Raw genomic sequence first — 15,132 nt, forward strand, 5'->3', positions numbered from 1 at the left:
AACAATGAATTAAAAACAAAAGATCAGTTAAAATTAGTTTTTTAAACATTTTTACTAGTATAACGTCATATTTATAGAGAATTATATAAATTTATGGACATTTTATAGTCTTAGGAAAATGATATGCGGTAAAAATTGATTTTTTAATTCCAAAATATTCTTTCAATTTTTTATAAATACCTATAATTTTTCAATATTCTTACATTTTGTTTGCAATAAAATTACTCAAAACTTTTGTTTTCATAACACTTAGTACTATTTTAAAAAGTTATTTCAAGAGAACGGTAAAAAAATTTGACAAAATTTAGAAAAAAACCCATAAAGTTATTCGCAAAATTTGATCAAGTTCTTATGTGAAAAAACTGAAAATCCTTAATTTTATACGAAAATGTAATTTTTATTTTTTTATTATATATTTAACTGTAACTTAAAAAAACTTTTACTTTTTAGAACTTTTTGGTATTCTTTTGTGTTGAGTAAGCATAGTTATAAAAACAATTATTAAATTGCGTCTCTAAAATTATTGGAATATCACATTTTATTTATCTTTTGAATACATCGTTCAACAAAATTAAAAATAAAAATAAAATATTTTTCCTTAACAGCCTCACGGCAACGAGTAATGTTGGAGACAGCCAGCATCGCCGGTGGTGCCACAATAGCAGTATTCCTCGTCGTTATCATTTGTCTAACGGCTTATATTCATTGTAAGCGAAAACAAAAGGAATTACGGTCGAGGTAATTGATCACTTATTATCTATTATTGTTATTTCTTTCGTTGCGGAAGGTTCAATTGCAATTGTTGCTCTTCTCTCGAAAGAAATTCGCCAATCTTATTGATACAGATTCTTTACAGATTTCAAGCCTAATATTACATTCGGCTTTTTTCTTTTCGTTGCAGCAATAATTGCGTCGACACGGTGGATGGTCCTGGTCGAGATCCGGAGCTGAGGCCGTTTAGCAACCGCAGCCGCTCTCTTATGATCTTCATGGCCAAGAATTCTAACAGCTCGGTAAGATGAAACTTAAGCTCACGTGGCAAGATATTAACATTTTGTCATTATTTCTCAATTACATTTCTATTAGAGCACATTTCCGTTTTTTTATTAAAATAATTTTTTATTCAGGTAATAGTTTAATTTTTTGTATTACTTTTAAATGTAATATGGAACAATTTAATTTTTTCATTATTTTTAAAATGGATATGATACATTTTTAAAAATCATTCTCTAATAACGTTAATCTTGGTTGTAAAATATTATAAAGTGCAGTTATGCTTCCGTTTTCATTAACGTAAATTAATTTTAATCTCGATTTTTCGCGTTCTTAAAATTAGAAAAAAATAAAAAGAAAATTAAACCGAGATTTAAGCTTATTTGCATTGGCAGAAATGGACATACAACTGTGTCTTACAACCACTTACGTCTACTACGTTTACGCTGTTACAGAATAGCTCTGATGCTAAATAAATGTAAAATATAAATTCTGATAATTCGCAACAAATCACAATCTTATCATCCAAAATATTTCCTCCTAGGCGACGATAGAGCAGACAAGAATGCCCAACTGGAATAATCCAGAAACGGAGTCGATGAGAATGGCGTCCATCAGTGAGAACAAGCACTCGAGCCAATAGCGAACTGCATGACGCATCGTCTACATACAACGTTTTACCGCGACGATTTGTTATCGGCGACATTCGAGACATATGAAAGATCATCGAACAAACTACCCGATTAGTTAAAGGTAGTTTGGAATATCTCGAGACAGCAGCGGCCTTTAGTAGCCTTTATTAGCGAACTTGTTGAGGAATATTCCAATTATTTGATTCAGCGAGTGATGAACCATCCTAACGCGGTGCTAAGAACACAAATCAAGTATGTGAAAACGATTTCTGAGCTGATGACATGTACCGACACGACGATGTCGGTTCTCTTCGATTATTATATTATGTCGAGACATTCCCGTACTGTCGCACTCTCGTAACCTCCGTTTTGATCGAAGAGACGTTTGACGCTCGTCGATTATCGTGTATTCCTTCTAATGAACATCTCGATGAACGCGAAGAATAAATCTTTTGTCCAACAGTTTTAAAAGATTTCTCACGAATAATGTGACGTGAGCCGAAACATTTCCGTAGATTCTTCTATGAAAGCAATAGGCTCGCGACCTGAGTGTCGTTTTTACGTAAACGTTTGTATAGTATCGCGTCTTAATGTCATCACTCACTAACAACGAACAAGAAAGAAAAGTAATACACGTGTCAGTTGCAAAAGTAGTGCCTTTCTACTATCGTTTGTAAGAAAGCAAATAGTTGTGTGGTACACCTGATCAAGAAGGATCAAAAATAGGAAAAAAAGAGAGAATAAAATCGCCTGTCTACTTCTCATTGAAATTCGCGATGAGCGTCGTCAAATTGCTAACCGTGTTACGAGCGCAGGACGCTAATACACGCTAGTGACGAAATATTCTCTTGCAAAATAAAATCAATAGCTGTAAAGCGCTGATAGTAGACAAGGTAAAACCTTTGATCCTTGGTACGTAACGCTACTCATGCTCGATCTCTAACTTCGTTCGTTATTCGCGAAAGACTAATCAGGGTAGCGATCAAGTAATTTTCTTTGTTGCAAAAATGTGAAAAGTGAAAATTTTCTCCATTAATCTCGTATGGTAAAAATTTTCACATTTTAGATTGTCAACCTAGAGAAAAATTACATAATCGTTATCTCGATATATCTCTGGACATATACGGTGATAAACACAAATACGTTCTATGATGTCTCACATTCTCTCATCGCAGAAGTCTAGTACATCGCGATTGGATCTAATAAGTTGTTGCATCGTACTTTTACTTAGGCTCTTCCAAAGAACGTTCACGAACGCGATCGATCGTACCATTAGTATCAAAGGGTTAATGAACATATGTGTCTTACGTAGAAGTATCTAAGATTTAAATCTAGGTTAAATCCGACGTCTTACCAGAAAGCAATAGTTCCCTAAGCACATATGAAGTACATTTTGCCGCTAAAAATAGAGAAATACTATTTATTGCTAATCGGTTAGAAAGATTCTATTGACGTCAGATCGCCATCCGGCGTTGTACTGTTATATATTGACAAATATTTTCTCAAGACGTTTGCCCCTGTAACGCGAAATATCGTTTATCAAATCTTAGGCACACAAAAAAAATGACGTACTTATAGTGAATCAATTTTTGTTTCCACATCTGTAACCACAAGCGGTAAAAATAAAAAATTTAAAAAAAAAGCGGAATTCCAAAAGCGCTATTAACTATTATCACAAAATAGAGCAGCAAATATAGTAGAGCAATAAATTCGACGATTTTGTAAGCGCAGATCATAATTTGCTGATTTCATAATGGAAAAACTGCGATTAAATTTGCTTCATCTATTTACATGAGAAAAAATCGAATATGAAATTCAAAGAATTTCTAGAATTTTTTTGTCCTGTATATTTTGATTCGAAACAATGAAATGAATATTGAATGATACACGCGTATGTCATTTCATATATTAATTCAGATTATCATTTCTCATTGGTCTCATACGTAAAATAAAGGAGTAACAGTCGACATTGTTAAATAGTTCGGTAAAATCAAGGAAACTGCTATATTGCTAATATTAAATCGATCATGCATCGTTCTCTCTTGTTTCGTTACTTATTTATTTATTTAAGAAGAAAGGCTCGGTCTCCGATCACATACACAATTATAACAAAAAAATTTATAATTTTTTTCATGTCTGATTTTTCTACATTTAAAACCTTTCCATTTTTCTGATTGCTGGTTCATAATTTATGTAGCATTAAAAAATGTGTTATGTTAACAATGCAATAGAATGGAATTGATATGTATATTTGGAGATGTCTCTCGGAAGCTGAGCCTCCTTGTCATTTTGTCTCAGCTTCTTGTAAATAGTAAATTATTTTAGATTAAAAAAGTCCCGGATCGTAAAGTATGTTAATTATTTAAAAAAACAACGTTTTCGTCGCGCCACATCGTATTACGCTGTACTACTACGTTCCATCAGCCTGATACCTCATCGTACCATGATGCACTGCGCTTCAAAAAAAACCAAAATGCATATTTTTATAATTATATAATTCGTTGAAAGAACATACCTAAAGAGATGACAGAAAAAGTACTGAAAGTACATTGAACGACGATTCAATAGTAATTTGTACATTTGTAGATACTTTCGAGTAAAAGAAAAGGAAAGCTTCCAAATACTTTTGTTTCACCTTTTTCATATTAATCACTCACCCGTCGCTCGTCGCTTTGAGACACATTTAGTAATAACATGACTACAAACTGGTTTCTCTATTCAAACTACTCAAGATTTCTGCTTATTATGAAAAAAAGTAGAGCTAAAGAAAAAGAAAGAAAAAGCTTAAAGTAAGAAAACGAAAGAAGCGTGGCCTAAACATTTATAAAAGCGAATACAAATGGTATTTTTATTATTTATAAATAGTCCTCACACACATTAACAGAATGTATTCTAATTTAATTCTCATATTTCATATTGTACGTGGTTCCTAATTTATTATTACTATATACATATATATATAAATATTATATATATACTATATAATAATAATAATGATGCGTATACGTTATTATTATTATTAGTATTATTATTAACTAATGTAATTATGACCATTTGTTTACACTATTAGAAATTATTATTTCAATAAAACTATTTAATAAGAATTTGTTTGTGTGAACAGGAATGTATGAAATACACGGTATCGAAACGAGAGTGCTGAGAATGTCTGATTGTGTGTACTATTATGTCACATCCAAATCCAAAATGCGAGTATTTAAAGCAAGAACCATCAGATGACACGAAAGAAAAGAAAAATAGCGTTTACTTCTAATTTTATACGTTTATAAAAAAATGTATCACTAAAATTTTTGCTGTAATACGTTAATATCTTGGAACTGGTACTTCTGTATATGCATATATGTATATAACTAAATAGTAAAATTGCCAATTGACCTATTTTGCACATAATATATAATTTTTTCTGTTTCCAAATCGAATACGATAATATTAATCACTCCAATATACATATATATTTTTTAATAATTATAATATTATAATAATGTATACAGCCTTAGCTAAAAATACTAGACACCTATTTTTATTTGTGTGTGTGCGGACGTGTGTGTATACATGTACATACATATCATAGTATGTATGTACATATTTTTATTTATCTAGAATTTTTTTACATGTATTATTTCCTATTAGTTACTATACAAAAATTTAAAAGGTTCTTGAAACAAACGATAATTATCCAATATTAAATATTATAAGTAAAAGAATTCTAAATAAATAAAAAAGTATATAAATGTCTAATATTTTTAGGTAAGACTGTGTGTGCGTATGTATATGCGTATATATGTAAATACATATATACATAGTTTGTATTTATTTGGAATTTGGAAAATTAATGTTATTGTGTTCGAAAATAATTTTGAATTTCTTTTAAGAAGAGATTACATTAAAGACATTTTATTGCGTATAATAAATGTAGTATTTCTGACAATCTTGGTTAAAGATTTCAATAATGTAATTTCTACAAAAAATATTTGTACTGGAAATCTTACATATGTATTCGCATGCAATAATTCCTTACTACATTTAAGTTATATAGTTAACAAATCTTTGAAATAGACATTTCATTAAAAGTTACAGTCTAAACGTTTCATTTAAAAAAAAACTTATATAAAAAAATAATCAGTGTAAAATTATTCGATATATTTCTAGCAGATGTGACTTATTTGAAATAGGCTTTCTGTTAAAAATTATGTAATGTATCATGTGCGTGGAGATAGCGATGAGTTCGAAATCTCTTTCTCGTTCATGTCACCTGATGGTTAAACTAATATTTCCACTAATTTAACGCTTTTTCCTGACTCGGCAGAATTCAGCCGGGCCGTCAAACGAGCCTTATTACGATTTGTATTTTGTAAATTGTCGTTAGAGATGATCAACAAAAGCATTACTGATAACCAGGTTTGAAAAGATAACCAATTAATATTGACCAATGATGACATTTTTATCACAGATAGCGATATTATATTCCACACGATGATTACACAAATATAAAATAACGACACCAAAATGTCATCCAAAAAAAAACATGATACAAAATGCCGTTTTCTTTGCATCGTGAACAATATCTCATGATATAGAAGAGATATAAGTAGCATTATTTAAATATATTAATTATCATTTTAGACGTATGGAATAATGCTATTAAACTGTGTCACTGCGATTTCTTCTAGCCGAACGAAGAACATTTGCCGATCAATATTACTTTGTCACTCAAAATTACTAATATTATTAGAATTTCAACATTTCTAGATGAGAATTCAGAATAGATTCAAGTGCGACTGTAATATATCGCAAAATAACGTACACAGATAAAAGTTATGAAATCAACAAATCATTGTCTTATATATAAACAAAAATATAAAATCTTTAAAGACTGTGAAGATCTTAAACGTTCAAGAAAATACAATTTTATATTTTTATTTTAATATTTGTAAAAGTTATCTAAAGAATACAATATGAATGTTTTGGTAATAACAATATTTTAAAAATTCTAATTCTTGACTTTAAGATGTTATTCTTATCCGATATATATTTTTTCTATCTTATGAAAATTATTGAATAAAGAAATATTTTTCTTGAAACTGCGCAAAATTTCTTTATATAAACAAATTACGTCTGTTTAACATTATCGAAAAACTCTTCAAAGATTTTATATTTTTGCTTATATGAGATTTATATGAAATTTGTAGGTCAATTAAACCTACAAATGTTTCTAAACAGTTGATTAACCAATCAGAATACAAAATTTACAAACTGATTACCCAAAAAATGCTTCAAAGCATTTGTAGTATCAACTTAACCACACCTAATAATTGTTGATTTAATACTAAATTTTTTTCTGTGTATGATAAATTTTTTTCTATCGTTCCAAATTTTACTTGTCACTGATTTTCATAGATTTCACAGTTGAGGATTTTAACGCACAGGCAAAATCGTTAAGAATCAGAATAAAGTATAATCAATATATTTTCCGAAATAGAAATTATAATTTTTAATATTGCAATAGTAATGTGTAATATTGCTTGTTACATTGATTAATATCTATTAATTATAATTAGCTAATGTCAAAGCAATAGTATTCATTATCGTCAATGATTACAGCCATTAATTCCTTACTCTTAAATGATGTCATTTTTAGAATTTTATTCAAAATTTACGATTTCCCAAAAGGAAAGATATATTCTGATCTTTATTTCGCGTCTTCTGGTGGCTGACTTTTAGAGATGACAATCTTTTGCGTGCAATGCCTCGCGGTCTTATGAACATTTTATGACGATAGAAATAGCAAGTATCTATTCTCCTCTCCTAAAATGCACAGAGGGAAAAAACTAATGATTAAAAGTAATATTGCAATATATCACTAAGAAATTTATATTTGATATTTAAACAAATTAACATACATATATGAATCATAAACTACATGTAAATTATGTAAAATATTAATCATATTATAAATATTAACAAAATAAATATATCACTAACAACAAAATTAAGAATATATCAAATATTGCCTGGTTGCAAAAAACAAAGTTTAAAACAATTGTGTAAAATAAAGATTATGTTAGAATTCAAGGATATTCTTAATTTTATTGTTAGTGATATTTTTTCTTTATTTTTATTAGTATTTATATGATTATATATATATATATATATATATATATATATATATATGATTATATATATATATATATATACATTTATAATATAAATCACAAATACTAATAAAAAAAATAAATATCACTAACAATAAAATCAAAAATACCCCTGAATTTTAACGATCTTTATTTTATCATGTGTGAATGCATGTGTGTGCGTGTGTGTATATACATATACATATGCATATATGTATATACACACACATAATTTACATATATTTTATGATTTATATCTACATTTTAATTTGTTCTTAAATATTAATAAGATAATAATATATTGCAATGTTAGTTTTATTTTTTTTTTTTACCCTCTTTGCGACGTATCAAACCTCCATAATATGCTGTCCAAGTTAATATACCAAAGACATCGATTAATTGGGAAAATTAATTATTTAAGAGAGAAAACGGCAAAAGAATTGATCTGAAAGTTACTAAACAGCATTTTTTTACAAACTTAAAAAGAAAGAGATATTACCAATCGGCAATGTTACATTGAAACATTGTTATTATTTTTGTAAAGAGACCTTGTATATGTACTAACTTAGCGTGCTCTGTGAATGGAAACTTACAATATGTTAAATATTATCTATTATTATTGTATTATTATATTATATATTATTATTATTATTATTATTATTATTATTGCTACTATAATTACTTTATCATCATTATTATATTATAATAAAAACTATAAAATCTTGTTTGGAAATTTTTATACAGCGTAAATTTCGATGTTTGACGTATTTCATCATTCATTACATCTTATATTTTTATTAATTACACTATATAAGTTTGCAGCCAAAAATTATTTTAAATCAGATAAGGTGTTACAGATTTTTAAGTGCTAAAAACGAAATTTTACCAGCACGTCAGGTTCCCAAAATAATTAAGGTTTCTCTTTCCCCCTCCCCTCCCTCTCTTCCTACCCAATCCTTGACTCTTCTTATCAGAGCATGATGATCTCAGTGTATTTCTATGATGTAAACTTTGTTATAAATAACATGAATATACGGGATCTACACTTTAAACGCCAGTTCCGAACAGCCTAATTTAAAGGGTCCTTGTAGCAAGAGATACTCTCGGTAGTTTACTTTTGCTTTCCGAGAAGTAGCGATCTAACAAAATCAGATCAGAACTGTAGCATTCTGATTAATGGGATTTGAATACGAATCTTCGACACGAAAAACAAACGCACAACTCTCTGTGCCATGATAATTGAGATTTAATGTGTAAAAAATGCGATATTTGAAAATTTTTTAATAGAAAAGATTAACATTATTTGGAAATTTCCTAGCAAACGCCAAATTACATATAATGCAAATGTTACTTGTAATTTCCCACTCAACAATATTGTATAACGAGTGTGTTAATAAATTACAATTAACATTTGCATTACATATAACTTACAGTTTGCTGGGTCTGATTTGAATGTGTTGTCCCATAAAATGCAATAGCATTCCCTATAAAATGCAATTTTCATTACTTCCACATCTTATTTTTTTGACCATGTTATGAAAGATTAAGTTGGGAACTACTTCTGAAGTAACGTTATACGCACTATCAGCGACTCAGTCATCGAGTGCCAATAGACAGAAAATGATTTTATTATTTCCTTTTTATTTCTCCTCTAGATCATACAACTTTAGTCCGAAACATTTTTTTCGTGAATGCATTTGTTTCGAAAAATTGGAAGTGGGCAATTAAATTGAGATACCTTATACAGGGTGATTATTAATGAATGTCTCCACTTTTTACCATGTGCACGATTTAGCAACGGATACGTATTACTAACATTACATATTATATTAGAAATTTATACAAATGCGTGCTTCTATGGTAAAAAGTGGGGACATTCATTAATAATCACCCTGTATGTACACATAGTATAATCTATCTTTATAAATTACATTATGTATGTATATCAGTAATCCTAAACTACAAATATTGTAAGTATATATAACTCCATCATAAAATTGGAATCTGCAAAATAGTCTGTTATTTATAATTCTTTACCACGAAATATATGCTATTTTTATACAGCAAAATTCTATACTTAAATCCTTCATATCATGGCTAAAAATTAAGGTACCAAAATTTAAAAAAATATATTTTATAGGAGATGAACAATACATTCATGAATTCTAATCAGAATTTCAAAATAACGTTGACCTTTTTTTACAAAAAAAATTTCAAATATTGCAAAAAGTCATGTTTTACATATTAAATTTCAATTATTTCAGGAACTTAACTGTTGCTGGTGAAAATTGGCTTGCGGAATCATTTTTAGCATAAAAAAATCTATAAGAAACACCTTGTCTAATTCAAAATAATAAATATTATTTATATATATATATATATATATATATATATATAATAATATATATATAAACTAGTGTTACTTTAATACCTATGCACACATATTCAGCGATCTTTGTGGTGGAAAATTTTTAATAAAATTTTGATGAAATTTCAATGACAAATTAATAATATTATTTAATGAAGAAATTTTTATTTAAATTGCAAAGAATTTTTATTGAAATTACAACTAAAAATCAGATGTTTTATAATAATAAATTGATATTTTGTTAATTATAATAAATTTTTGATAAAATCATCAAAGTGTTCCAAAAGACATAAAATTAATGAAATTTTATTAAAATTTTTCCATCAAAGATTATTATTTTTGTGATATATTCAGATAATCATTTACAAAGAAATAATATTCATTGAAACGATTTAATGTCAATGCTTGTTTGTTCCACAATGCTGTTATAGGACTAAACTTCAATTTTATGTGTTGCTCTAGAAATTGGAATGTTATAAATGTTCATCATTCAAATAGCTCATTTTACTTTTCGTTGGAGAGCTACGTTGCATTTAAGGAATATAAAACTTATTAAATTTTTATATAAAATCAAATAGAAGAGACCGGAATCTACAAAATAATTATTTATAAATTCTTTGCCACGACGGATCAATTCTAATTATATTTTAATTCATGATCTGTTTAAATTATTATTTAATATAAAAAAATTTCGATGACATTTTTATTTAAATTATCTATTATTTGGCATTTTAAACATGTTACTTTTGAGTCTTTCCGATTTTCATACAAGAATTGAAAAATATACAATAATTACTTTTGGGACTTTTAACCCTAGCTCTCCACACATGGGTACAACATGCCCTATGTAATTCTTTTACACTGCTATAACTTTTTATAATATAATTTGAAGACTAAGATTGAAATTGAAAAAAAAAACTTCAAAAACCTCATTTTTTGCGAATTTTTGCAACACATTTTTTTTTAATTGTAATTACTTGAGAATAAAATATTTTTTATTCAGATATCGTCTTTATCAGATATTCCAAGATATCGATTTCATAAATATGAGCTAAAAAATATGCTTTCTATTCAGAAATATAACGTGTCAAAGGACGTTCCACGAACCCATAGGTGGAAGAAGAAGGTAACTAAAAATAAGGGTGGGGAACTAGTTTAATAGAGGAGTTTCATGAAAAGTAATAAGTGATATAAAAGACGTAACAATTTTATAATATTTATATATTTTACAAAAGAAATCACTTGTTTCAAACAAAGGAAACATTTTAATAAAATAAATTGTAATTCTCACATAGATACTAAAACTAAAAAACGACTCTTCAACAAAATGTAGAATTATACAGTGTGCATTTAAAAAAAAAGTAATCCACATTTAAAAAAAAATACAATATGTGAATTAATATAATATTAAATAGAGAAATCTCTATAAAGAAATTAAATATTAACATTGTATTAATGCAACAAATTACTGTAAATTGCAAAATTACACCCGTTATATACTTTTTAGCTTATAAATATTATTTCATCCTTATTCTTTAAATAAAATTTATTGTTCAAACAAGGACAAATACTGCAAGCGTTGTGAGCGACAAATGTAACGTAGAACTCAACATGGAATCTGTAATTACAAAAGTAATACATGTTTGAATTGTATCTGAAATTTTTAAGCATTAACTTTTCGTTTGCACCATAGAGGACTGAAGAGAGCATTGCAGTGGGAGTATAAATTCCAATAAGCGTCCAAGATGGCTGCTACTAGAAATAAACTGAAGGAGATTATCGAATTTCAGCGATTATTGCATCGTAATAATTTTCTTATAGAGAATCATAAATATTAAAAAATATATTTTGAATTATGTAAAGATTTCAAATTTAATTATTATTGGATCAAGATGGATACTAGATACGAGTAGCGTTTTCTTTTGGTATTGAATGCGTGCTTGATATAACTTGCTTGCACTGCATCAATTGCATGTAAATGCTGTACTGCACTGCATGGTTACAACACGCTCTATACCACCCCATCGAGACGGTGCAACGATATCACACTTCGTACATAAAATTTGCACTACACCAAAACCACGGAAATACATGAAATACATTACACCGAATAAAATTCGCCACCATCAGCCATGGAAACAATATCTAAGTGTTATACTAGTAGGTGGTAGGCAACCAAAATAAAATGCTATAGAGTAGGCGGCGCATTCACTTAACACTCGCAAGCTTATTCATCCTTGTTTAATATTTAGCAAACAACAAGGATGAAATGATTACATGAGCATTGCAAGGATTAAGAATGCTCAGTATATATCAACTATTTATGATAAAAAACGCGTTATAGGCGGTCTCCCATTATGCACTTTTGATTACAACATTCATACCACCACAATGCTTTTTCTAATCCCCCATGGTTTACACATAGAAACGAATTCGCATCAGCATTTTTTTTACATCTGCTGTTTTTTCAACAGTTTTCAATTTAATGGCTTTTGAACTAACATAATAATGTTCGACACTATACTGAAGCAAAGTCATTCCTTACTCTTTTTTTTCAAATTAAAAAGACAAAATTAGTTTTATTGTAAGTATTATTATGAACTGTAAAAGTTATGCGGTGCGAATTCGCACTTGTGTACTACATCAAGATCCGAAAGATGTGTGCAAATGAAGGCTTACGCGTCATATTTGTAATCAATGCCTTATTTCTCATTGTAATTCTGCTTAATTAGATCTAAGCTGTAAACTGCCAGCAGATTACACATTAATTAAAAGATACAAATATTTTTCTAATTCAATTTAATTGGCGTCTCACATTTTACTTTGGTTTAAAACCACTTTTCTTTAAATAATTCTTCCAAAACGTTGATTTACGTCCTTCTATAAATGCCTGTAACTGCATGTCAACAACTGGTCTTAAAGATTTACTCGGCATCCACGTCATTATGGATAATGCGATATGAAATTTATGTCTAGAGAGACTGAGCAATGCAGACACTACGCCTTCTTGTTGATCATGTGAACCTGTTTAAAAATAAATCAAAATATATATGTATACAAGAAAAATTTTCTTTTAGAAATTTATTCTTCAAATTATAGTATTGGAACAATATGAACAATGAAGACTTATTATAATTTCAGTAAAATTTTATTTTATAATTTTAATAAAAGTTGAGTATATCACTGTTAGCGACAACAAATAGTCGTATCACTCAATATGTATAGACTACGGTCTACTTGACGCTATAAATGCTTCGAAGCATTTGTAGCATCAAATGGACTGCAACCATAGTGTTCTTGGTACAACATATGAACCATTTAGGCTACGGTCCACTTGACGCTACGAACGCTTTGAAGCATTCTTTAATTAGTCAATTCGTAAAATTCTTTTTTCAATTGGTCAATCAAACACTTCGAAGCATTTGTAGTGTTAAATTGATCATAGCCTTCAACAAACCACTTGAATTTTTGACTTATTGTTAGATTAAATCTTAGTCCGAGAAGACTTGACTTGGTTTCATGTTCATAATTTGGCTATGTTAGTTACCTTTATTGAAAAGATCTGTTATGTTGACCAATATGTGCATACATCTGCGATGCAATTATTAACAAAATAACATATTCTTTAAAAAAATTCAACTTTGCTTTTTGTCACTTTTGTCAACTGATCTACCAAATCATGCATGTTTTTATAATTGAAATGTTATATCTTTTAATTTTTTTACCTACGAAGAAAACAAAATGATGTTGAAACATGCATCGTGATTTAATTTTTTCATTTCAAATAAAATTAAAATATAATTCAAACATAAAGTTAGCAAGCCTATGTTAGTTATAGCAATTTTTAGTGCTAAATAATAATTTTTAATTTTTACTATCTCTAGCTTATTCTAACCGCGCCGCATATTCGTTGAACTTGAAACACAGTCATGAATACTAGTAGTCTAAATACGTAACGTAAATGTTTCAAAAGCATTTACAAAAATTTCTCCTCTCCCTACTAATTCGACATGCGGCGCACAATTAAAATAAACTAGAGACTGTAAAATCTAAAATTATTATTCAGCATTAAGAATCGTTGATTGAGATAAGCCTGCTAATCCTGTATTTAACATTTTCATCAGTCCAAATTTAACTTATTATTTAAAATATAATAGAATTATAAGACTTTCACTAAATTTATAAAATATAATTAGTTTAAAATATAATTATTGTTTGAATTAAGCATTGCCTTCTTCGCACTATTACTCGTTGTGACATTTTCGAATTATTTGTTTAGTAAAAGTATAATGGCTCTGGCAGACCAGCGCGATTTGCGACACGCGACGCGCGATTATCCAATAAGCGTTTACAACTTTTTGAAAAGACGTACGCCTATTGGATAATCGCGCGTCGCGTGTCGCAAATCGCGCTGGTCTGCCAGAGCCATAAGAGTTAAATTTCACCAAAATTATAAATTTTAATCTATTATAATTTTATTATTAATTTATAATATTACAATTTTTATATAATATAAAAATTATTTATATAATTTTTTTTATTAATTTATTATAATTTGAGTTTAATTTAATTAATTAAATTTTACAATATAATTCTAAAAATATAAATTTTCTTAGTAAAAATATATAGTTATAATTATTATAAAATTTACTATAAATTTACTATAATTTAATAAATTATAATTAAATTCTTCGATGTTTATATTGTCCCACAATTACTATAATTTTAAGAATAATTTTAAATAAAAATTCTTTGTATTACACACGCACGCACGCACACACGCATACACACATGTGCTCTGTTGCATAATACAAAGTTGTTTGTCATATAAAATAAATGTACCTTCACCAGACTGCATGAGGTCACGGAGCTGTTCACCGATCTCTTGCACAGTATTGTCTTCATCTTGTGACGGAAATGCGCGCAGAAGCCTTCCTGTAAATACATAAAATATCAATGAGATACATATTAATGTTTAATCAAAAATATA

The 15,132-nt window shown here is 28.3% G+C and overlaps 2 protein-coding genes across 6 annotated transcripts in view; one reads left to right on the plus strand and one right to left on the minus strand.

Annotated features, from left to right (window-relative positions):
- Positions 1-6,167, plus strand: part of LOC105195885 — a 50,553-nt gene extending 44,386 nt beyond the window's left edge. Inside the window, exons 5-7 of the mRNA XM_011161509.3 lie at positions 606-738; positions 902-1,013; positions 1,538-6,167. Coding sequence (XP_011159811.1) covers positions 606-738; positions 902-1,013; positions 1,538-1,636 — 344 coding nt within the window. The 3' untranslated portion in view covers positions 1,637-6,167. The remainder of the gene's footprint in view (positions 1-605; positions 739-901; positions 1,014-1,537) is intronic.
- A 5,171-nt stretch (positions 6,168-11,338) lies between these two features.
- LOC105195886 overlaps positions 11,339-15,132 on the minus strand; it is a 38,794-nt gene continuing 35,000 nt past the window's right edge. For 2 of the 5 annotated variants that reach the window (XM_039452455.1, XM_039452453.1), the window contains exons 13-14: positions 14,985-15,077; positions 11,339-13,166 (exon numbers count right to left, since the gene is read on the minus strand). In XM_039452455.1, the coding sequence (XP_039308389.1) occupies positions 12,961-13,166; positions 14,985-15,077 (299 nt within the window). In that variant the 3' untranslated portion in view covers positions 11,339-12,960. The remainder of the gene's footprint in view (positions 13,167-14,984; positions 15,078-15,132) is intronic. The other 3 variants (XR_005575331.1, XR_005575330.1, XM_039452454.1) reach the window with 3 other exon arrangements.

The sequence above is a fragment of the Solenopsis invicta genome, chromosome 8, assembly GCF_016802725.1.
Source record: "Solenopsis invicta isolate M01_SB chromosome 8, UNIL_Sinv_3.0, whole genome shotgun sequence".
Lineage (NCBI taxonomy): Eukaryota > Metazoa > Arthropoda > Insecta > Hymenoptera > Formicidae > Solenopsis > Solenopsis invicta.